Genomic DNA, 22,260 nt, shown 5'->3' on the forward strand with positions numbered 1-22,260 from the left:
AGGGGCGCCTGGGTGGCTCAGTGGTTTGAGCCGCTGCCTTCGGCTCAGGTCATGATCTCAGGGTCCTGGGATCGAGTCCCGCATCGGGCTCTCTGCTCAGCAGGGAGCCTGCTTCCCTCCCTCTCTCTGCCTGCCTCTCTGTCTACTTGTGATCTCTCTCTGTCAAATAAATAAATAAAATCTTAAAAAAAAAAAAAGTTTTCTTATAAGCCCCATCCAACCACAGCTGCTTATTGACCGCTTCTGTCTACAAGGCAGGCTGGGAAATGTAGGTTTTTAGCTAGACACATCTCCTCTCTTTTCTTGAAAAGAAAAAGAGGAGAGGTTTTTTCTTGAAAAGGAGGAAGGGAAAAATAGAGTGGGTAGGCAGCTACTACTCCACAGCAGCGAGTCAAAAACATTTTTTTTAAACCAGTGTCCTAGTCAAACCTAGCAAAACGTCAACTAAGTCATTTCGTGGGATTCAGTGTGTGCAGTCGCTGGAGCTCCAGTGTTTTGACCCAGACAGCCCTGGGTTTGAGGTGTCTGTGTCATAGCTTACAGCTGTGTGACACGTTTCATTCATTGGACTCTGTATCCTCATGTGAGGAATGGGGGTGATTGTAGCAGCGTCACATGCCCCAAAACAGAAAGACACAGAAATTAAAAATGAAAGGATTGGGGGGAGAAAAGTTCCAGACAGTTGCTCACCCAGAGAAGAGAGGCTTGAATAGTTGTGAACCTTGGTGCATCTGGCAACCTGGGTTGGGGGATAAATAAATTAAAAACCGACAGGCTGCAGGGAGAAGTGAATAAATTGACCATCAGTAGCAGATGCCTACAGCGTCTCTCCGAAATTGACAGATCTCGTAGTCAAAAAAATAAGGCTGAAGAGGATTTGAATAACCCAATCAAATAACCCAATCAAAACCTGATTCTATATTTATATATCATATATGTATGCTATTATCGTATATATAAATGTAGAATCCGCTTTTGTTTGGGTTATTAATGATACGTATTATGTCATGTATATAATTACTAATTTTGTAGCTAACCAACAGAGAGCACTTTTCTTTCTTTCTTTTTTTTTTTTTTTTTATTTATTTGTCAGAGAGAGAGGGAGAGAGAGTGAGCACAGGCAGACAGAATGGCAGGCAGAGGCAGAGGGAGAAGCAGGCTCCCTGCCTAGCAAGGAGCCCGATGCGGGACTCGATCCCAGGACAATGGGATCATGACCTGAGCCGAAGGCAGCTGCTCAACCAACTGAGCCACCCAGGCGTCCCAAGAGAGCACTTTTCAACTCACATATTCTTTTCAGCTCACACGTGGAAATACCTTCACAGAGGACTGTGGTGAGGATTATATAAGATTGTACATTAAGACAGTTCTTCATCAGGCAGGTAGTAAGTACTCATTACAGAGCTTCCAAAAAAGAAAAAAGCCATTTTCTTTCAAAAATGGACTTCTCTGGAGTCCTGGAAGCTTATAAATAAATGACTCATCCGTCACTGTTTATTGAGTGCCTACAGTATGCCAGGGCTGCAAGGTGCTGGGTATGCATTGGTGGAAAATAAAACCACCTGCCCAGCTGTTTCCGGAATGAGCTCTTCTCTGTGGAGCAGGTAATTCTCTTCTTCGACCAGTTGCAGAGATGGTTTAACCAGGTGCAGGTGTTGGTCTGACCGGTGCCTTTAATCACCACACATTATTTGGGCCTTAGATAAGTGTTTGATTCACTAAGAGCACCTTGTGAGAACAGGAACCATCCGTTAAATATTCAGAGCCCTGGGGTGAGAAGGAATTCCCAGCAGCGGTTAGACGTTGACCAGTAGACTTGAGTTAAGGCTGCCGGTGGGCTGTCTCCTGCAAGCAGGGAGTACTTGGATTATACATTGGGAGAAACTGTTTGCCTGGAAGGATTTTTTTTTTTTTAAGATTTTATTTATTTATTTGACAGAGATCATAAGCAGGCAGAGAGGCAGGCAGAGAGGGAGGAGGAAGCAGGCCCCCTGCGGAACGAAGAGCCCGATGTGGGGCTTGATCCCAGGACCCTAGGATCATGACCTGAGCCGAAGGCAGAGGCTTAACCCACGGAGCCACCCAGGCGCCCCACCTGGACGGATTTTAAAACAGCAGCATGTTTAGAGAAACGGGGGAGACAGCTGTTATTTAGGGAAGAGAAGAGAAGACTTGCTCTGTGGTTCAGAGGTGTTATCCCCGTAAGGAAAGAGTAGTTTAAGTGTCTGAGGTGTCATGGAAACGTTGCTGACTAAAGGTGATGTTTAGGGGCTTGATTCTGGTCCCTTTTCTCTGACCAACACCGTGTCCTGTGATGATAACAGCATTTCTGTCGTGCTCTGTCCCCGGCCCTGTGCCGAGTGCTTCGTGCTTATTAACCTATTTAATTCTGATGACCCTGCTGGGAGGCGGGCCCACGCTCTCCATTCCTGTTCTCAGGAGAATGCCGTGGAGCACCTTGGCCTGGGCCATCCATCCAACCTAGTGGCAGACCCCAGATTTGAGTCCAGCGAGCGGCTTTCCAGGATAGAATCTAAACCAGTTCACAGGGCTAATCAGCCGCTAAGCTAACGAAGAACATTTGCAAATCTGGGATAATCATAGTGAGGCTAGGTTTTTACATGCCAGACACTGTGCTAAGCATTTAATATTTGTAGCTTCATTTCACCCTCACATCCACTCAGTGAGTTATGGGTGGCCTCAGGGCCCCACATTTCTCAGATGAAGGAGCCGAGGCTCAGAAAACTGAGGCTCTGTGAACTTGGCACAGGGGGCCCAGTCCAGTCTCGTGGTCACTCTGTCAAGTGTGGTCGTGACGAGGCAAGTTTGTGTGATTGGGGTCCCATAGGTCACACAAGAACCTACCCCCGGGCCTGGGACATCACCCCGCCTCCCCAGAGAGTTTACTCTGAACCACCACCCCTGCTCTTCCCTCTCAGAACATGCCAATTACTTTGGTGTGGACGAGAAGCTGGGACCAGTGGCTGTGAGCATCAAGCGAGAGAAGTTGGAGGACCACAAGGATCACGGACCTCAGTACCAGTACAGGATCATCTTCCGGACCCGAGAGGTAGGTCCCATCACCATTGTTGGCTTCCATAAATTGTAGCTGCTCACCTCTGTGAGCCCTTAGTCTGCGACAAGTGCTTCCCCAGCTACATCTCATGTCAGCCTCCCAGTAACCTCCTGAGGGCAGTCCTGATAGTCCCTCCCTTTTACAGAAGGGAAAACTAGGGCTCAGAGAAATTCAGTGACCTGTATGGGATCAGTAAGTAAGGGGCCAGGCCGGGATTGGAATCTTGGAGAGCCCAAGATTGCTACCCGTGCAAGAGATTCACTCTGGTTAGCATAAGAAATAAAGAGAGAGCTGTAAGGGAGTCTTTCAGGATCATGAGATGTCCTGCAGAATGGAAAGAAGGCAGCAGGCCTCAGGCAGGACAGGAACTGGGGACTCTCAGCCAGAGCAGGCACTGCTGTCGACACCGTTCAGCTCAAAACAATCCCAGTGCTTTCACATGTGAGTAGAGAAACCCGTTGTTCTGGTTTGGTTATTGGCCTTCACCTAAATTAAATATCAGCTGTGGCTAGGGAACAAGGCCTGCTGGGGGCACCCTGCTCAATCAGGACTCTGAATTGTAATGGACAGAAATCTAGTTCTAACTGGTCTAAGCCAGAAATAGAATTCATTGGTCCATATAACTGCAAATCCAGGGTATGACTTGCTTCAGGCATAGCTGGATCCAGGCACTCAAATGATGTCACCAGAATTCGGCCCCCGACCACTCTGCTCCTCTAAGCCCTGCTGCTTTTCTGCACTGTGAATGTCATTCTCTTCTCTTCTGCCACCAGCAAGCCATCTCCATGTCATGGGAAAATGAGACTGGCAGGTCAGCTCTCCTGCATCTTTATACGTTCTCCTCCACAGGGAAGGGACACTTGCTGCCAAATCTGTGGGGAGGACTCTCATTGGCTCTGCTTGGATCACGTGTGCTTCACTGGGTCTGGGGGCAGGGCAGGACACTGAGCTTGACAGTTCCATTAGAGCCACCTGGAGGAGGCAGCCAGGGAGTTCTCCTGCCAAAAGAGGGGAGCTAAGCCAGCAAAAACAATAGAGACTTCCAAAAGATCCAAGTAAGGATGACTTTTCCAGAAAGGGGGTGGTAGTCAGCTGGGCAGGCCCCCCAAAATGGGTCTCCCTTGGCCCTCCCTTGCCCCATCCCCCTTGTTCCTGGCCTTTGCCCAGACACGGGAACCCCACAGGCTGCCGCGCCAGGGGATTTGGGTGTGAAGCCAGCTGAGCCTGGACGTCATCCAGACCGACAGATGCTGCGCTGAGGGCCCTGGCCCCGTCCCCTCATGACGACCCTCTCACTGAGGAGGAATGAGATGACACAGAGGCTTTGTGGCAGTTGAGGGGGGCAGACCTCAAACCCTGTGCCCCCGACCACAGGTGGTCACCAGCCCCTCTGCCTCCCAGTCCCCTCCCCCATCTCCTCACCTTTATGGCCACATAAGCACGAGCGCAGAATGTGAGGTGACAGCTCACACTACCTCACTTGTGTCATGACATCCAGGGAACTGCTGGATGGGATGACCACAGTCAAAGGCTAATAAATAACGTTTATCACGATGGCTGTTATGTTGCAGATCTCTGTAACATGGTGTCACATAGTAGCTTTACCCTTTATGTGTATTCACGCACTTGAATGTCACACAGTCCCATGATGAAGGCACTGTTAGTCTCATTTCCGGATGATGGAATGGGCTCTGGAGAGGTTAGGGGACTTGCTCGAAGCACCCTCAGGAGTCCACCTGTTCTCCAGCTCCGACACAGCTGCCTCTGGGATGCTGCTGACATCGGCTCCGACCGCCCGGCAGACCCATCGCTGAGTTGGGAACTCACCTTTGTTCAACACTTTGGTGCTGGTAGTTTTAATTCATAAAAGTGGAACACGGAGAATGAATTTTTTTTAAAAGCCAGCCTGTGTCACACATACCAAGGGTCCTGAGACTTGGGTGAGAGCATACTGGATTGAGGTATAGTATTTTTGCTGTGGGTTCTATTCAGTAAGTATGAAACCAGCTTAGTGCTGTGCCTGTCTTGTGCCTGCTTCTGTCCACTTCCGAGCCCCAACACCCACAAATCTTGCCTCCAGTCCTCTGCAGAGTGGGCAGGGGGCCTTGAGTCTTGGGGCCACGGGTCTGGGATATATCCCCTCGGCACCACTGTCTGCCAACTGTGCACGGGGCACTGAGGGTGCAGTAGTGAGTGAGGCAGCAGAGATGTTTGTGGGACCGCACTCCTGTGGGTGAGGCAGACAACATACACATTAGAAGATCATACAGTGTGGTAAGTGAGGACAAGGTAGAAGGTAAAGCAAGGAAGAGATAGGAAGTATGAGGGGTGGTTCAATTTTTAGGCAGAATGGTCAAGGGAGGTCTCACTGGGAAGGTAACAGTTGAGTAATGACCTGAGTATGAGATGAGAGAAGGAGCCACGTGGAAATCTGGAACAAGAGCATTCCAGGCAGAGGGAACAGCCAGTGCAAAGGTCCTGAGGCAGGACCGTGTCTGGCACACTGGAAACCTGGTATGGATTCCTGATTTGGCCACTCACCAGCTGTGAATGTGGGCACCTGGCTTCGCCTCTCAGAGTCTCAGTTTCCCCCTTGGGAGTCCCAGTCTCACAGGCCTGTGGTGTGGGCCCTGTGAGGTTACACATACAGGCAGCGCCATGCCTGGCGCTCAAGAAGAGCCCAGTGAGGTTAGTTGGCAGGGGGTCTCTGTCTCCTGTCCCCTTGTCACATTCCTGGCAGCCCTGTGAATTTCAGCCCACCGTGAGGTTCACAGCCACAAGCCCTTTTTCTGCCCCTGTATCTATGCAGGCCACGCACAGATTCAGCCTTGAGCCTGACTCCTTGCCCAGCTGCCCTATTGGGCACTGGGACCTGAGAACCTCCTCATTTGGAGTTGAAGGAAAGGCAGCAGCCAGCGAGGTTTGCCTTGCCTCTTCCTCGAGCCCTCCCTGTGGCAGAGGCAGGGCGGACAGCCACACAGTCAGCAGTAATAGCAAACGCTCTCAGCACGTCTTCTTGCCGTCCACTGTCCTGAGTGTTGCGTATGCGTGGAGCCTTCAGATCCTCTCAAAAGTCTCATGATGTGGATCCCATTGTTCCCATTGTGCAGATAAGGATGGGAGGTTGAGACCCAGGGAGGTAATCATTTGTCAGGGTCACCAGTGGCAGAGCCTGGATGTGGACTCAGGCTGCCCCGGGGCCTGACCCATGCTCTTTACCACTCAGCACTCTGCGTGTTGGGTCGAGTTTGAATTCTGTGCTCTGGGAACAGACAGCCCTGGATTCAGTTCAGCTCTGCCACCACTGACCATGTGACCTTGGACAGATGGCTTTGCCTCTGGGCTTCTCCGTTTCTTCGTCTGTAAATAGGCTTTATGCTGTTGGCTCCCCGTCTCTCGGAGCAGTGGAAGGTTCTCTCCCACCAGCACATGCGGCTGCAGGACAGTGAGTTCCCTGGCTCTCGCCTTCCCCTAGGAGGTCCAAGGGCCATGCTGGGGAGTAAGGGTTGAGCTCACAGGCAGAGTTCTGTCCTTGTGTCCACATTCACAGATCTCAGGCTCCTGTAAACCAAGGTGTGAGGTCCAGAGTGAAGGGCTCAGGCTGTTTTCTAAGCCAGCAGGCCGGCCCACCCCAGATGGCCACCCCCGGCCGCCAAGCAGACAGTCAAGTGGGCCCACATCTCCCGGCAGATGGGATGTGAGCATTGGCAGCCCCGAGCTTCCCACCAGGGCAGAACAGACTGGGAGCTGGACTTTGGCGCCACACACCTGAACATCAGCCCCCCTCCCAACCCAGACAGGACAAGCCCCGGGCCAAGGCTGCCCCGTCCTGAGCCCCTTGCTGGCCTCTCTCTCCCAGGACAGAGGGAACCCCAGTCAGCCAGGGACGGTCTAGCCTCCTGACCCAGTAGGTTCTCCCTTAACCCAGCAAACATGAGTTTTTGACAGCTTCAGTTTTGTTAGGGTTAGATTTTGGATTTGTCTTTTCTTTCTGATTTAAAAAGTAACAGTGACTTGTTACTGTAAGTGTGAAAAGTAGAAAAAAGAGAGTAGAAAAAGTAGAAAAGGGAGAGTCTCCTCTATTAAGTGAAAAAAGCAAGGAGCAACAGTGACCTCATTTGTGTTCAGTAGGTAGCTCTGATTGTGTGTGTATATAGAAATAATCTCCGAAGCATATTGTCAAGTGGGGAGAAAAGCCAACTGTATCTTCCTGTTAAAGGTTAAATTTAAATTCTTAACTCTGCATATGGCTTTGTACAAACACATTTGACGTGTGTGTATACATAATAATGGCTAACACGTATTGAGCACTCACTGTATGCCAGACGCAATACTAGCACTGCACATGGACTGTCTTACCGAATCTTTACAACCCTTGGAGGTAGGTGCTGTTATCCCCATTTTATAAGTGAGGAAACAGGCACAGAGAAGTTAAGTAACTGGCCCAGGGTCACAGCCAGGGAAAGGGTAGAGTCAGAATTTGAACCCAGTCAGACAGACTCCTCAGTGACCTCCCAGGAAACATTCCTGACGGGTACACCCACTGCCCAGCAGAGAAGGGGCTGTGTCTAAGTCAGGAGTCAACATTGAACAACCTGTGCAAACCTCCCGGCTTACATGGTCTCCCGAGACCTTCTTACAGCTCACTTGACCAGTGATCCTCCGTGAGTTGATGACAGGTGTCACTGAGAGTGAGATCACGCAGGGCCTTGCAGGCTGGGCAGGGTGTATAGATTTTATTTGGAGAGAGATGAGAAGCCACTAGCCCGTTCTGTGCAGAGGAGGAGCGTGGTCTCACTCAAGCTGCTGCAGAAGAATGGATGGTGGGGCGTGGGGGCCGAGGAGGGAGACCAGGAGGAGGGCTATTATCATAGGCCAGGTAGGTGATGATGGTGGACCGGACAAGGTGGAGGTTAGAGATGGCTGGCCACTCGTTGCATCCTGCCGGTGCCCTACTTATTATCGCCAGCAGAGAAGGAAAGGCTGGGAGCTTTTTTCAAGTCTTGGCTTATGGTCAAGTCTTCAGAGCCAGAATGTGACCAGAGGCCACCTGTGTCTAGTGCAGGAGAAAGAATGAGGTGCAGGACCAGGCTTCCTCTTGGGCCCAGCAGAGGGCGCTGCGGGCCAGTGTCAGTAGGATACAAAAAACACTGATCCTGTTGGTGCATTCATTGAAACTCAAATCCCAGAGCCGCCCAGACCAGCAGTGCTTTGCCCTCATTGTCATCATTGCTTTTCATGATCCTAGTTCAAGATCATGATAAGAAAGCCTTGTTTATTAATTACTGGGGCCAGAACTGGGAACTCCCAAACACGAGATCATTCCATTCCTTCCATGTATGCCTATTGCCCAGCTCCTGTTTGGAAAGGGTAGGCTCTATGCTTAGAGGTGACGTCATGACACATTGTTTTTGCTGCCTGCTGTGTCCACATGTTGACTCAGGGCCAACATGTTTTTCCAGTCACCACTGATCCTCCTTAGTCTTTAAACCATAGCCTCAAGTGTGTTCTAAGTGCTTGTAGCAATTGCCTCAGGGAGGCTGTTTTTCCTGGTAGAACCCCCATTGTGCTGTCTTGGGGGGGCTGGAGCTGCAGGGCCTGGCCCTGCCCTTGGCATCACCTGATGGCCAGCTCACATTGTGGACAGAAGCCAGAGCTGGTGCAATGGGGACGTGAAGCAGCCAAGGCTCTCAGGGCCAGCAGGCCATAAATTGGTACAACCACTTGGAAAACTTCAGAAAATTAAAGATTAACATGCCCGGTGACTCAGCAGTTCCTCTTCTAGGTATAACCCCCCCCCCCCAAAATGTGTTCATAGGCAATACAAGGTGCTTCTGTGTGTGCTTCTCACAGCACCTTCACAGTTGTCCAACACCGGAAGCAGTTTCTGGGCTCAGCAGTAGAATGGATCCATCGTGACAGAACGTCTGCTTCTCACGGCAGCATGGTCGAATCTCATATCCATAGTGTTGCGAGAAGTAAGCCAGATAGAAAAGAGTACAAACTGCATGAAGCTCAAAAACAGGCAGAAATAAATTGTGGAGTTAGAAGTCAGGGTAGGGTTGCCTTTGGGGAGGAGGGGAAGGGGTTTGGGCGACCTGGAGATATTTATTTTTTTGATTTGTGGTGATTACCTAAGTGTTCACTCGGTGATGATTCCTTTAGCTATGCTTACATATGTTGTGTACTTTTCTGTATGTGAGTTATACTTTACAGTAAAAAAAAAATTAAAAATCTTCAAAGAAAAAAGTCAGGAGTTTTGGGAAAGTCAGGGGTCCTTTGGAATCCTGGTTCTGTCACTTAATTATGGTTGCCTTAGAGAAAGCACATAACTTCTCAGTGCTTCAGTTTTTTTTTTTTCCCTAAGATTTTATTTATGTATGTATTGAGAGAGAGAGAGCAGGCACATGTGTGCACATGGGTGGGGCAGAAGGAGAGAATCTCCAGCAGACTCCCTGCTGAGCACGGAGCCCAACGAAGGACTCGAACCCACAACTGAGAGATCATGACCCGAGCTGAAATCAAGAGTCAGATGCTCAACCAAACCCACTGAGCCACCCACGTGCCCCAGAGCTTCAGCTTTTTTTTTTTTTTTAAAGATTTTATTTATTTGACAGAGATCACAAGTAGGCAGAGAGGCAGGCAAAGAGAGAGGTAATCCACTGAGCAAAGATCCCGATGCGGGGCTCGATCCAGGACCCTGAGATCATGACCTGAGCCGAAGGCAGCGGCTTAACCCACTGAGCCACCCAGGTGCCCCAAGCTTCAGCTTTCTTATCTATAAAATGGAGATGACAAAAATTCCCTTGAACAGACCTATACATTTAATTAGATAATTACTCTTGTACCTGGAATATACCAAAGTCAACTGTACCTTCACAAATGTGACTTTGTTATAAAGTCTGTCAGAAACTGCCTTGTCTGTAAACCTGAAAATCTAACTAACCGTAGCTAAAACAAATAGAGGGATGCTTTAATTTTCTAATGAGAACTCTGGAGGTAGGCATCTGGAGAGATTGACTTCTCTGTGGTTTTCTTGTCTCTTTTCTCATGATCACAGCATGCCTGCCACAGCTCCAAACATCTTATTCTCACACCAACGTCCTTAAGAAGAAATGGGCAAGTGGAAAGGCTTTCCTTTAACTAAGGGAGGCAAATGTGTCCAGAAGTCCTTCGCAAGCTGAACTCCCCGCACATTTCATTACCTGGAGCTAGTCATGTGGCCAGCTGTAGGAAAAATGTAGAAAGCACCATCTGGGAAAGGGAAGTGAGATGGCCGTGATTGGCTTGACTCAAGGTTTTCAATCCTGGCTACACATCAGAATCACCTGAGTGACACTGAAAAGATTATGTGTGTGTGTGGGCGTAAATATACACCTGTGTAAATCTGAGAACATACATGCACACATGCACGCATCCCGGAGCCCCACCAAAGAGCAGCCATGTTATGACAGGGACATGTTTACACATACTGTAAGGAAGGCAGAGTGTCCATTGATGCTCACCTTATGGAGCCTTTTTATTCATTATACACTTAAATGACATCTCCCCACTTAAATGCAAGTTGCGTGTGGGGGAAGGTGTCTTTGTTTCGTTCACTGCATCCCAAACAGGGCTGTACTTCAAGGGCACTCAGTTGGTATTTGTTGAACGGACAAAGATGTGCTCCATCCATTGTCTCAAAAATCTCATCAGCTTAGTCCTCCTGGCACCCTTCGGGGCTGTGATGCCGTCACTGTACTCATTTCATCACTCACAAAAAGAGAAGCTGAGGCCCAGAGATTTGAAGGCACCTGTTCAAGATCTCATAGGGAGGAGGCAGCAAGTTCAAGTCCTGGTCCAAACCCAGGGCTGGCCCTGGGGCCCAAGCTTCGGACCATCACACACGTTGCTCTGAGAACAGGACTCCCTTCCCTTCTTGGGTCTGGAGAGCCTCCTAACCTTCCCTTCTCTCCCAAAATCAGCTCATCACCCTGCGGGGCTCTATCCTGGAGGATGCCACCCCCACCGCCATGAAGCACGGGACAGGGCGGGGCCTCCCCCTAAAGGACGCCCTGGAGTATGTCATCCCTGAGCTCAACATCCACTGCCTACGACTGGCTCTCAACACTCCCAAGGTGACCGAGCAGCTGCTGAAGCTGGACGAGCAAGGGGTGAGCTGGGGGCCAGCGTGGGGGGCCACCGCAACCCCATCCTGTACCTCTTTCTGTCCTTTGTTTTTTTTTCTTTTTCAGAACAGCAACCCACCTAAGCTAGTTTAAGGAAAAGGGGAGATCTATTTTCAAATTCCAAGGGTGCCAGGAGCAGGGATGTGATGGCGTCTGAGGAGAAAAATGGTCTGGGGATGAGACAGCCACTGGGGTGGGTGGGGGGGGTGTGTTCCTTCCCCCCCACCCCCCATCTGCACACAGGCTCCCTCTGCTTCTCTGTCCTCCCACAGCTCCCAGAGCGTCTGTGAGAATGACAGCTATCTGCAGACCCCAGCTGGGTCACTCTCAGTCCCAGGAGAGCGTCTGACTGGCCCACACTTAGGTCAGGCGTCTATCCAGATTCTAGTCACCAGTGACCGGGGGAATGAGCGAGACACAGAACAAAAGTGGTGATTGGAGGCCCACCTCCTAAAAGCGGCATTGACTGTACTGAGCCCCGAACTCTCAAGAATTTCCTTCTGCAGACATCTTAGCCAGTTCCAGGCCACCTTCTATAGGGGCAGCTAGCCAAGGCCACTGTCCCTTACTCTTGAAAGAATGGCATGGCACTGTGTCGAGAGAACAGGAGCCAGCCACACGGGCACCCTGTCGTGCCTCTCTGGAATAGGAAGGAGAGAGAGGGACAATGGGGATATGCCCCCCCCCCCGCCACATGCTTTCTCCCTCCTCTCTGGCTGTGCCGCTGCTCGACGGCTGTGGGACCCCAGCAGCCACCTGGGCACTGTGCCTGAGGAAGCCCCTCTGTTCCATCCCCCTGATGTCCCTGCCGGGCCTGCCTCACAGAGCTGCTCTCGCCTCTGCAGCTGTGCCGGAAGCACAAAGTGGGCATCCTCTACTGCAAGGCTGGCCAGAGCTCGGAGGAGGAGATGTACAACAACGAGGACGCCGGCCCTGCCTTTGAGGAGTTCCTCTCCCTGATCGGGGAGAAGGTCTGCCTGAAGGGCTTCACCAAGTACGCGGCCCAGCTCGATGTCAAGAGTAAGTGGCGCAGTGGCTTCGTGTGGGGGGAGGGGAGCAGCAGTTAAATCACAGGGGGCCACCAGCGCACCCCCACCCCGGGGGCAAAAGTCACAGGGCCTGGTGGTCCCTGGGTAGGGATGCAGGACAGCGGGAGCTCTCAGCCTCCACTGACGGGGACGCGGATGGTGCGACCCCTTGGGAGAACAGGAGGGTGTCGTCTAGGGAAGTGGGCAGACGCACCTGCTCTGGGAGTCAGCAGTCGCGCTCCTGGAAGCGTCCTGTGCGAACTCACACACACGTGCGCTAGGAGCTGTGCCGATGCTTCGTGACTGCCGGTGCCCGACAGTGCCCAGCACGCATGCGCAGAATCGTGGCGTTGCATGCACAGTGCTGTGTGACAGTGACAGCGATGACAAGAGTCTCAGGCTGCCAGTCCTCTCCCCAAGGAGCCGTGACACGAGTTCAGTTTGCTCTCCCACCCCCGCAAACTGCCACAGAACACGTCCATCCTATTCGCCGCATGTACACATATTACGTGCATATATGCACACGTATGTACGGAAACGCTAGAACGAATATGCCGGGTCTCACACCTGCTCTAAGCAGACAGCCACCGATGCTCCGTGAGCCTTCTGGTTTTCCAGTTATATCCACCCTCTCCCTGGAGGCAACCGCTACCCTGAACGTGGCCGTGTCCATCACTGCCTTGCTTTTCTTTAGAGTTTTACTATGTGAGAACAACCGCCTCAGACAGTACACTGTCGGGTGTGCTTTAAAAATACCGGTTGGGGGGCGCCTGGGTGGCTCAGCGGGTTGAGCCTCTGCCTTCGGCTCGGGTCATGATCTCAGGGTCCTGGGATCGAGCCCCGCATGGGGCTCTCTGCTCAGCGGGGAGCCTGCTTCCCCCCTCTCTCTCTCTGCCTGCCTCTTTGCCTACTTGTGATCTCTCTCTCGCTCTCTGTCAAATAAATAAATAAAATATTAAAAAAAAATAAAATAAAAAAATAAAAATACCGGTTGGGTAGAAGCCCTCGCTCAGTGCCACTCCTGTGAGGCCACTGTCCGTGCTCACTGTCAAGCAAGTGGCCCTTGAGCATTAAGACTGTGGGCCTCTTGCTCGTTCCTTCAGGAGACTTGTTATCCCCGCTCTCGGACAGATGGCTGCTCCTGAGGCTCAGCGTCCTGCCCAAAATGGCAGGCGTCATGTTGCCATGAGGATCGGGGGCCGGCTGCCGCCACGTGGTTTCTGTGGGAAGTGGATTTTCTCAGAGGACCCCAGGGAGCACAGTGCTCCTACCCAGTGGCCCCAGCTTACTGGATAGGGATGCTCCCAGCTTGCAGTCACCCGAAGGTCACTCGGCTCCAGGCCTGGCTCTGGCACCAGCCAGCGGTGGCTTCAGTGCCCTCGCCTGTCCCAGCTTCTCCCCAAAATGTAAGGCCGCATGATCAGGGACTCTGCAGGCTGTTCTGCCACTGTCTCTGTAGCCCCTTCGGTTGAATAAAGCTTGGTGGCCTTGAATGCCTAGAAGTGCCAACGAGTGGGCTTCCTGAGGTGAACAGGACACCCTGGAGTTCTTGCAGCCTGGTTTGCGGGTTCCCTCCTATGTTCGACAGAAACCTCCCAGCCTTCGTCCCTGGGCAGGAAGGAGCCGTTCAAGATGAGAGGAGTATGCACGGGGAACCTGATCTTAGGTCCGGGTGGGGAAGGGCCCCCGGAGAACATGGCCTGTGGCCTGAGAGGGGTGAGGCGGAATAAAAGAGGTAGAGAGGGAGCAAGAAAAGCATTCCAGGAGAAAGGAGCACACATGCAGAAGCTCTGAGGTTTAAAGGCAGTTGCCCAGGGAATTAATGTGGAGGATGGAGTGAGGAAGGCAGGCAGGACCTTTAGGCTCAAGTTTAGGGACTTGGGTCTGTTTCCTATGAGGAATGTGAAACCCTCAAGAGCAGCGCCAAGTACTACTAACAAAAGATCATAGTGTCAGACAGTGTGAGTTCCAGTCCAGACTCCACTGCACCTTGCAAGTCCCTCCCTCCCTGTGCCTCAGTTTGCCCCTCAGAAACATGGAGCCAGTAGTCAGCTGTGCTCCCTGGTCACAGTCCCCTCTCATCGGGGGCAACCAGTTTCCTGACTCTCAAGATTATCATTCATCGTCTTGCTACCTATATACGTGTCTCTAGCTATAATTTGTTCGGCATGGTTTTGAACATAATGTGAATGGAATCCTTTAGGATGTGCTCTTTTCGTGTCTGGCATCTTTCATTCGACACTGTATGTGTGCGATTCACCCCTGTGGTGATTACGGCTACCTTCAAGGCTCTGTGTTTCCCCACCACATCAGTATGCCAGTCTGTTCATTCATCTTTTTTTTTTTTTTTTTTAAGATTTTATTTATTTAACAGAGAGAGAGAGAGAGAGAGAGATCGCAAGTGGGCAGAGAGGCAGGCAGAGAGAGAGGGGGAAGCCGGCTCCCCGCTGAGCAGAGAGCCCGATGTGGGGCTCAATCCCAGGACCCTGAGATCATGACCCACGCCGAAGGCAGAGGCTTAACCCACTGAGCCACCCAGGCACCCCTATTCATCGTTTTGACTGACGTTTGAAGGTGCTTATTACCCATATCATAGGGCACGTGTGTGCGATGTCTCTCGGTTGTGAACCCAAGAGATGAAGTGCTGGTCATCAAGTAAGCTGCTCTTCAGGCTTAATTACTGGATATTACTAAGAAGTTTTCCAAAGTGCTTGTACCATTTTGCACGCCTGACCAGCCACAGAGAGTGATTCAGTGGCTCTCCGTCCCCACCAGCCCTTACTACGGTCAGACTTCGAAATTTTTACCAGTGTGCTGGGTGTGTAACAGAAGGTTTCCTTTTTACCTAAATTTATTGAATTTTAAAGAGTGGAGTTAAGTGCAAACATCAAGCTGAAAACTAACGCAGATGGCCTGTGGGACGTGGCACAAATCCAGAGGTTTGGGAAACGCGGTGCTAACTGGTGTTTCTGTTGCAGCTGACTCCACGGGCACCCACTCCCTCTACACGACATACCAGGACTACGAGATCATGTTCCACGTCTCCACCCTGCTCCCTTATACCCCCAACAACAGGCAGCAGGTCAGTGGGGCCCAGGGCAGGGGCCCCCACTCTCCCTCTCTGGGGCTGGAAGCTGGCTGCCTGGCGGGCACTGGCTCTCCTGCTACAGTCCCACACAGCAGGTGCCCCCTGTGGGGGCCCATGGCCTTAGAGACCCTCCACACCACGGTCACGTCACCTGGGGATTGGAGTCTAGGCCAGGTATCATTTGATACCAGTGTTTTTGTAGCTGTTCCTGGGCCACCTTGCATCTAGAAACCCAACTCAGCAGTCTCTTACATCATCAGGGGTGCTGTGGAAAACAAAATTGTATGTCAACATTATTTTGACCAGAAGTAACAGAAATGCAAACCAAACAGCCATAAGCAAAAAATGAGTCTAACTGGGTGGTGTAACTCTCAAGTTCCAGGATAGGGTTGGCTTTAGGTATGGCTGGATCCAGGGGCTCAGACAATGTTAGGAATCCTTTTCATTTCTCACCTCCGCTTTTCTTCACTGTGGCCTTATTCACAGGTCTTCCCAAGTCATGGCAAAGATGCCCCCTAGCAGCCCTCTGCTCACATCCCACCAGCAGACCCACTCTGGTGGGGAGAGGGCTGTGCCTCCCTGGTGTCCCAGAGACGTTTCAGGCCTGACTCTTGTTGACCATTCACTTGCCAGTCCCTGGGCCTGGGGCAGGGATGGAACAGGCTGACTGGCCAAGCTTGAAGCACGTGCCCACCCCTTGGGAGGGTGAATGGGGTCAGCTCAACGTGCAATGTTGATAGGGATCAGGGAGGGGCTTTCCCAAAGGGCATGGACATGGCTGCTAGAAGAAGAAGAAGGAAAAGATACTAGGTGGGCAAGAGCAGCAAACACCTGCTTCATGAGGCTCCTCTCCTGGACATGCCATGCAGATCCTGTCCTGAGACAACAACTCCTAGTTTCTAAAAAACAGAAGCCCCACAGACTTGTGATTTAGGAAATGCCTGTTTTTTCCATTGGTACAGATGACACTGTAGATCTTACAGAGCAAAGATGGTCAGAGCGGAGTGATCCCATAAGGTTAACCTGTAGCATTCTGTCGGAGCATTGGTCTCAGAGTTGGCCCTGAGTTTGAATTCTTTCTTCCCGTCTTCTTAGCTGTGTGATCCTCTCTCTCTGACCTCGGGCTCCTCCCCTATAAAATGGGCAGAATGACGGTCCCTGCACGAGACAGGGCCCGACACCCAGGAGGGGCACAGGAAGCAGTCCCTCATGCTGGGTATTTGGTAGGTAGGGAAAGCTTGGGTTGCAGAGTCAAGCAGAAGTGGATTCAAATCTAGGCTCTTTGTCCCCATGACTGTGTGACCGAGGGCAAGTCACTTAACCACTGGGAGCCTCAGTGTTCCCATCAGTAAAGGGGTAGGATAAGTTCATGCCTCACGGGGTTGTTGGGATAAGAGGAGCTGGCCACTTGAAGATATCTCACCCGGGGCTGGCCCCAGCAGACGGTTACTTGACCTAGCAATGTCACCAGTTGAAAGCACACATAAAGAAACGTTTGGTAGTGTGAGTCATGCTGCTCAGAGTAAGTGTCTGGATTCCACATTCTGGGTCACTTCGTGTCGAGCTACACAGGACGCCCATCTGTGGACCTCACGTTCCCAGTGTGGATCCCTGACCATGAGAGTCGTACAGAGGCTTAACTAGTGTAAATAGGAACATTGTGATGTCAGCAAATAAGTAAAATACCGTGACCACATCTTCGCCTGCAAAGGTTAACAGTCTGTTGGTCAGAGACAGTGAGAAACAGAGGCGAGATGACTGGGTTCCCATGGGCCGGTCCGAAGCCACCCCTGCCCCAACCATCCCAACCCAAGTGTCCGGGGCAGGGGCAGCAGCAGCCTGGGATCAGCCCGGCAGGTGGTGTCCGATCTGCCGCCAGAAGCCATGAGCCAGGCTGTGAGCAAGTGAGCATCTGCCAGGCCCTTCCGACCGCCAGGAGATATTTCTTGAGCACCGACTGTGCCGGCACTGCTCTGAGCACCAAGCACACAGTAGCAGGCCACAAACGAAACAGACCAGTGTTAGTGGGAGGGAGTAGAGGAGAACCAAAAGGAAGAGGGAAAAGCCACCGTGTGCTCAGTGTCAGGAACTGTTGAGTGGGGCAGCAGGAGAGTAGAGATGGGGGTTGTCGTGGGGATCCAGCAGCCAAGGAAGGCCTCCATGGGAGGGAGGTGTTTCAGCAAAGACGTGAAAGAGGGAGCCCCTGGGGTCTCTACAGGAGGAATGTTCCAGGCAGAGGGAACAGCCAAGGCAGAGGCCTTGAGGAAGAAGTGTTTCTGGCACATTTGAGGAGCTGCAGGAGGCCAGCGTGGCGGGAACAATGAATGAGGGGGACCGTGGGAGGAGATATCAAAGAGGTGGGGGGGCAGGTGGCGTGGGGCCCCCTGGGCCATGTAAGGACTCTTTTACATTGAGTGAGGCCGAGCCACCTGAGGGCTATGAGCAGGAGAAACATGATCCAACCTGGGTCTGTGGTTCCCACTGGCTGCCTGTGGGGACCAGACCAGGGAGGATTAAGAGCAGGAGGTGCCAGGGAGGCCCACAAGCCAACCTGTGCCACCCTCCTCTCCCCCATTTCCATTTACCAGCTACTGAGGAAGAGGCACATAGGAAACGACATCGTGACGATCATCTTCCAGGAGCCCGGGGCGCTGCCCTTCACCCCCAAGAACATCCGCTCACACTTCCAGCACGTCTTCATCATCGTCCGAGCCCACAACCCCTGCACTGATAACGTCTGTTACAGGTAGGCACCACTGCATAGGCTCCCCGCAGCCCTACACGCACAGGAAGTTGCAGCCCCTGATCTCCAGCCTCTGGGCAGCCCCCCAGTTGGTGCCACTATGTGTGCCTCAAGGGAACTCTGTCCTTATGTCCCTGCACCTTCTAGGGAGCCATCCTCAGGCAGAAAGGGGCATGGCATCCCAGTTCTCATCGGTGATTCGTATTTGCCTGGCATCTTTTGGTCGCAAGTGACAAGAACCCCTCCTCAAGCTGGTTTAAGACAGAAGGGCCTTTGTCTATGTCAGCTCTCCCAAATGACAGGTTTGAGCATAGCTCGATCTGCTCCACTTTCCTATACATTGCTTCATTTGCTCGCAGCTCTAAGCTTAACCTCCTTCCAGCTGCAAATCCAGCAAAAGGAGGGCTTTGCTTTCCTGGGAGGAGAAGCTCCAGAACTGAGGCTTGCTGACCTGGGTGGGGGGTGAGGAGAGCCCATCATGGAGCGAAACACCACCCAGGCCGGGGGGGGGGGGGGGGGGGGGGGGGGGGCGGAGCACAGGAGTGACGGCTGGAAGGAAGCTCAGAAGATGGAAGGGTGGGGCAGGGCAGACACACGCATGGACACACACACATGCACCACTCTGGACACAGAGCTGAAGTTTCAGATCACAGAGCAACAGGCAGCACAGGCCTCAGACCCATTCAGCATCCTGAGGGCTGTGTCTCACCCAGGGGAGTGGCCAGCAGCCAGAGGCCAAGTGGAAAGTTCTCTGGGTGTGGGGTGAGGATAGAGCTATAGTCCTTGGAAACCAGCTGACCGATGACCTAGGCCCAGGCCAAGGGCAGCCCGTGTCCCTGGAGCAGCAACACAGACTCTGGGGAGTAGGCTAGGGAACACTCTTCTCCATTTTTTTGGAAATGGTTTGAAATGCAAAAGATACAAAAAGTAAAATTAAAAAGTTTAAAAAAAAAAAGTCACAGTCTCCTCCTACCCCACCCTGCTCCCCCCACCCAGTCACCCTGTTAGCAGTTTCTTGTGCAACTGGATGTCTCGTCTCGTATATATGCGGGCAACTACTTTTAAGTATTGCTTTTCCCCGTGTTAATATACACGGAGCGTGTCACACAGGCTCACCGACCCTTGAGATCTCTGCAAACCAGTACCTAAAGTGCTTTTTTACTCCTCATGACCACGTAACCTGCTCTCGTGTGGGTGCACAAGACTCTTCCCCCAGCTCTGGGCACTGGGCTTGTTTCCCGTCGCCCACAGTTCCACTCCGTCCTGCAGTAATAATCTTATGTATACTCTCATTGCACATGCGTCCAAGTACACAGCTGGGAAAATTCCTAAAAACGGGGTTACTGGGTCAAAGGGTATGTGCACAGGTGCCCTGGTGGTCCTGGCAGAATCACCAGAATCTGCCTGTTTCCTCTGTCAATGAGGTGAAGGAGAGGAGGGAGGGGGGTTCCACCACGGGGTGGCGCGTGCGGCTGCTTGTTCCTGGGACAGGGAGCAGCAGCCACCAGTGCCCCTGCCTCCGGGCTGGGTGAGCCCGGACTCACCCACGTGCCCTCCCATCTGCCTCAGGAGCTGGAGAAGGTAGTCCTGATGAGGGAAGGTGGACTTGTTGACACGCGCGCACACACACCTGGAAGAGAAGGCCGCCTTCTCCCCGCATTAGGGGCTGGAGCCAGGCTTGAACTGCGGGAGTGGGGGTGAGTTCCCCCACTTCCCAGCTCTGGCCTGGACTATCACAGCAACCCACGGCCAACCCCCCACCTCTCCAGGCCAGCCTTTCCATGGCCTCCAGGATGCTGGCTTTTTTCTGATCCACAAACCCTGTTGTTTTTTTTTTTTTCCAGGTTTTTGGGGGTTTTTTTGTTTTTTTTTTTAAAGACTTATTTATTTGAGAGAGACAGTGACCAAGCAAGCACCCCACGCGAGTGGAGGGAAGGGCAGAGGAAGAGTGAAACAGGCTCCCTGCTAAGTGCAGAGCCCATTGCCAGGCTTGATCTCATGACGCTGAGATCGTGAACTGAGCCGAAATCAAGACTGCACCAACCAGGTGCCCCTAAACCCTTCCTGTTTTTTACAGTTTAAAGTATTTATATTGTGCAATATTTTAAAACGTTCTGAAAAGCTCAGAAAATAATATAACAGACACCCATGTGCCCACCACCAGATTTAACAGATGTTAACATTTTGCCATATTTGCTTCAGTTCTCTTTATTTTTTAAGGTGTTTTTTTTTATTATTTTATTTATTTATTTGACAGACAAAGATTACAGGTAGGCAGAGAGGCAGGCAGAGGAAGCAGGCTCCCTGCTGAGCAGAGAGCCCGATGCAGGGCTTGATCCCAGGACCCTGAGACCATGACCTGAGCCGAAGGCAGAGGCTTAACCCACTGAGCCACCCAGGCGCCCCAGTTCTCTTTATTTTTAAAGAAAGAAAATGTCAAAGATACAACCAAAGCTGCCCCCACCCCTTCTTCCCCCCTTCTCCACAGACAGCTGGTCCCCGGACAGACCACACCCTTGTCCCCCCCCCCAAACTCCCACCGTGTCCCCAAACACATTTCCGTCCCAGCACCTATCATGCTGTAAAAACGACTCCTCGGGGGCACCTGGGTTGCTCAGTGGGTTAAACCTCTGCCTTCAGCTCAGTTCATGATCTCAGGGTCCTGGGATTGAGCCGTGCATTGGGCTCTCTGCTCAGCGGGGAGCCTGCTTCCTGCTCCCCTCTTTGCCTGCCTCTCTGCCTACTTGTGATCTCTGTCAAATAAATAAAATCTTTAAAAAAAAAAAAAAAAGGCAACAAAAAACGACTCCTTGGCATGGCCCTGGCCTCTATTAAAGGTAATCCCTGTCACGTCCCCCTCCGTGTATCGGTCATGGCATGGGGCCTGCCATCTAGTGGGCCCTAAAGAGATTTTTGCTGGCCAGACAGTCATAGGCCCTGAGGAAATGATTGTTGAAGGAATAACTGTGAGTATTCTGGAACTACTTCCTGGGCTACAGTGACCTGGTTGTGTAGTGAGGTGCCATCCTTTCCAGCTCCCAAGTGTGCCATTTCTGAGGGGTACGCTGGTGCCCCTGCAGCCTGGGAGCTGTGAAAACCCAGTCCCACCTGCTGGGATGTAAGGGACCAGTTGTTCGCTTGTCCAGAAATCTTCAGCAGCTTGTAATTTCATGATTCTTCAAATAGTGAGTCAGGACTGTGGGAAGCACCAGAGTGTCTGTCCAAGCAGCCAGGTGCTGACTGGAGAAGTTGCAAAGCTGTTCACATCTGTAAAGTACAGTGTGGATGCACCTTGAATTAGAAAGACTTGCTGAGGCTTCCCATCCCTCCCCCAGGCTGTAGGCGAGGCCTCACCCACACAGTTTTGCACAGAAGAAAACGCACCTGGTTTGTGTGGCCTTCGAAGACCCTTACTCCTGGGAAATGCCTTTTTCTGTCAGACCTACAGAAAATCTCCTGTGCGTTGGTAGAAATCTGTTCCTCCTTGGGCTGTTCAAGTTTAAGTTGTTGGGTTTGGAGTTTTTTTATTAAGATTTTATTTATTTGAGAAAGCGCAAAAGCAGGGGGAGCCATAGAGGGAGAAGGAGAAGCAGGTTTCCTACTGAGCAGAGAGCCCAATGCGGGGCTCAGTCCCACGACCCTGAGATCATGACCTGAGCCAAAGGCAGACGCTTAACTGACTGAGCCACCCAGGTGCCCCAAGTTGTTTTAATTAGTAGTGAACACCTGTGCTGGTGCTGGGCCTCAGCTAAGCTCCAGGTAGCACCTGCTGACGTGGCACTCCTGAACTGGGGGAGGATCGCTGTACCGTGAACAGTGGAGGTGGCTATCAAGGGATCTGGCCTGACCAGCCTGGGATGTGCAGGAGCTCACCCAACGGTCTCCTGCCCGTGCTCTGGTCCCTTCCAGTCCTTTCTTCATGGGACAGCCACAGTTATTTTCACAGATCGTCAGTCTGGTCGGCACTCGTTGCGAGCACTTGTGTCTGTCATGGACCCTGAAGGGACAGATGCCTCACTTGGGTTTTAACTGAGGATGAACAAACAGGCTGCTCGCAGGGGGGCCTAGGTCAAGGGAACCAGTATAGGAGCGTGAGGCATCCCGGGGCCAGCAGCAGCAGGGACGCAGTACCCACCCCTTTAGCGAGATGAGGGCGC

At 52.0% G+C, this 22,260-nt stretch overlaps 1 protein-coding gene across 1 annotated transcript in view; it reads left to right on the top strand.

Annotated features, from left to right (window-relative positions):
- LOC111161521 (signal induced proliferation associated 1 like 3) overlaps window positions 1-22,260 on the top strand; it is a 227,016-nt gene that overhangs the window by 129,470 nt on the left and 75,286 nt on the right. The window contains exons 4-8 of the mRNA XM_022525245.1: window positions 2,940-3,070; window positions 11,041-11,229; window positions 12,090-12,264; window positions 15,251-15,354; window positions 17,949-18,106. Of these exons, the coding sequence (XP_022380953.1) occupies window positions 2,940-3,070; window positions 11,041-11,229; window positions 12,090-12,264; window positions 15,251-15,354; window positions 17,949-18,106 (757 nt within the window). The remainder of the gene's footprint in view (window positions 1-2,939; window positions 3,071-11,040; window positions 11,230-12,089; window positions 12,265-15,250; window positions 15,355-17,948; window positions 18,107-22,260) is intronic.

Source organism: Enhydra lutris, unplaced genomic scaffold (assembly GCF_002288905.1).
Source record: "Enhydra lutris kenyoni isolate GAN:26980312 unplaced genomic scaffold, ASM228890v2 scaffoldscaffold85, whole genome shotgun sequence".
Classification (NCBI taxonomy): Eukaryota; Metazoa; Chordata; class Mammalia; order Carnivora; family Mustelidae; genus Enhydra; species Enhydra lutris.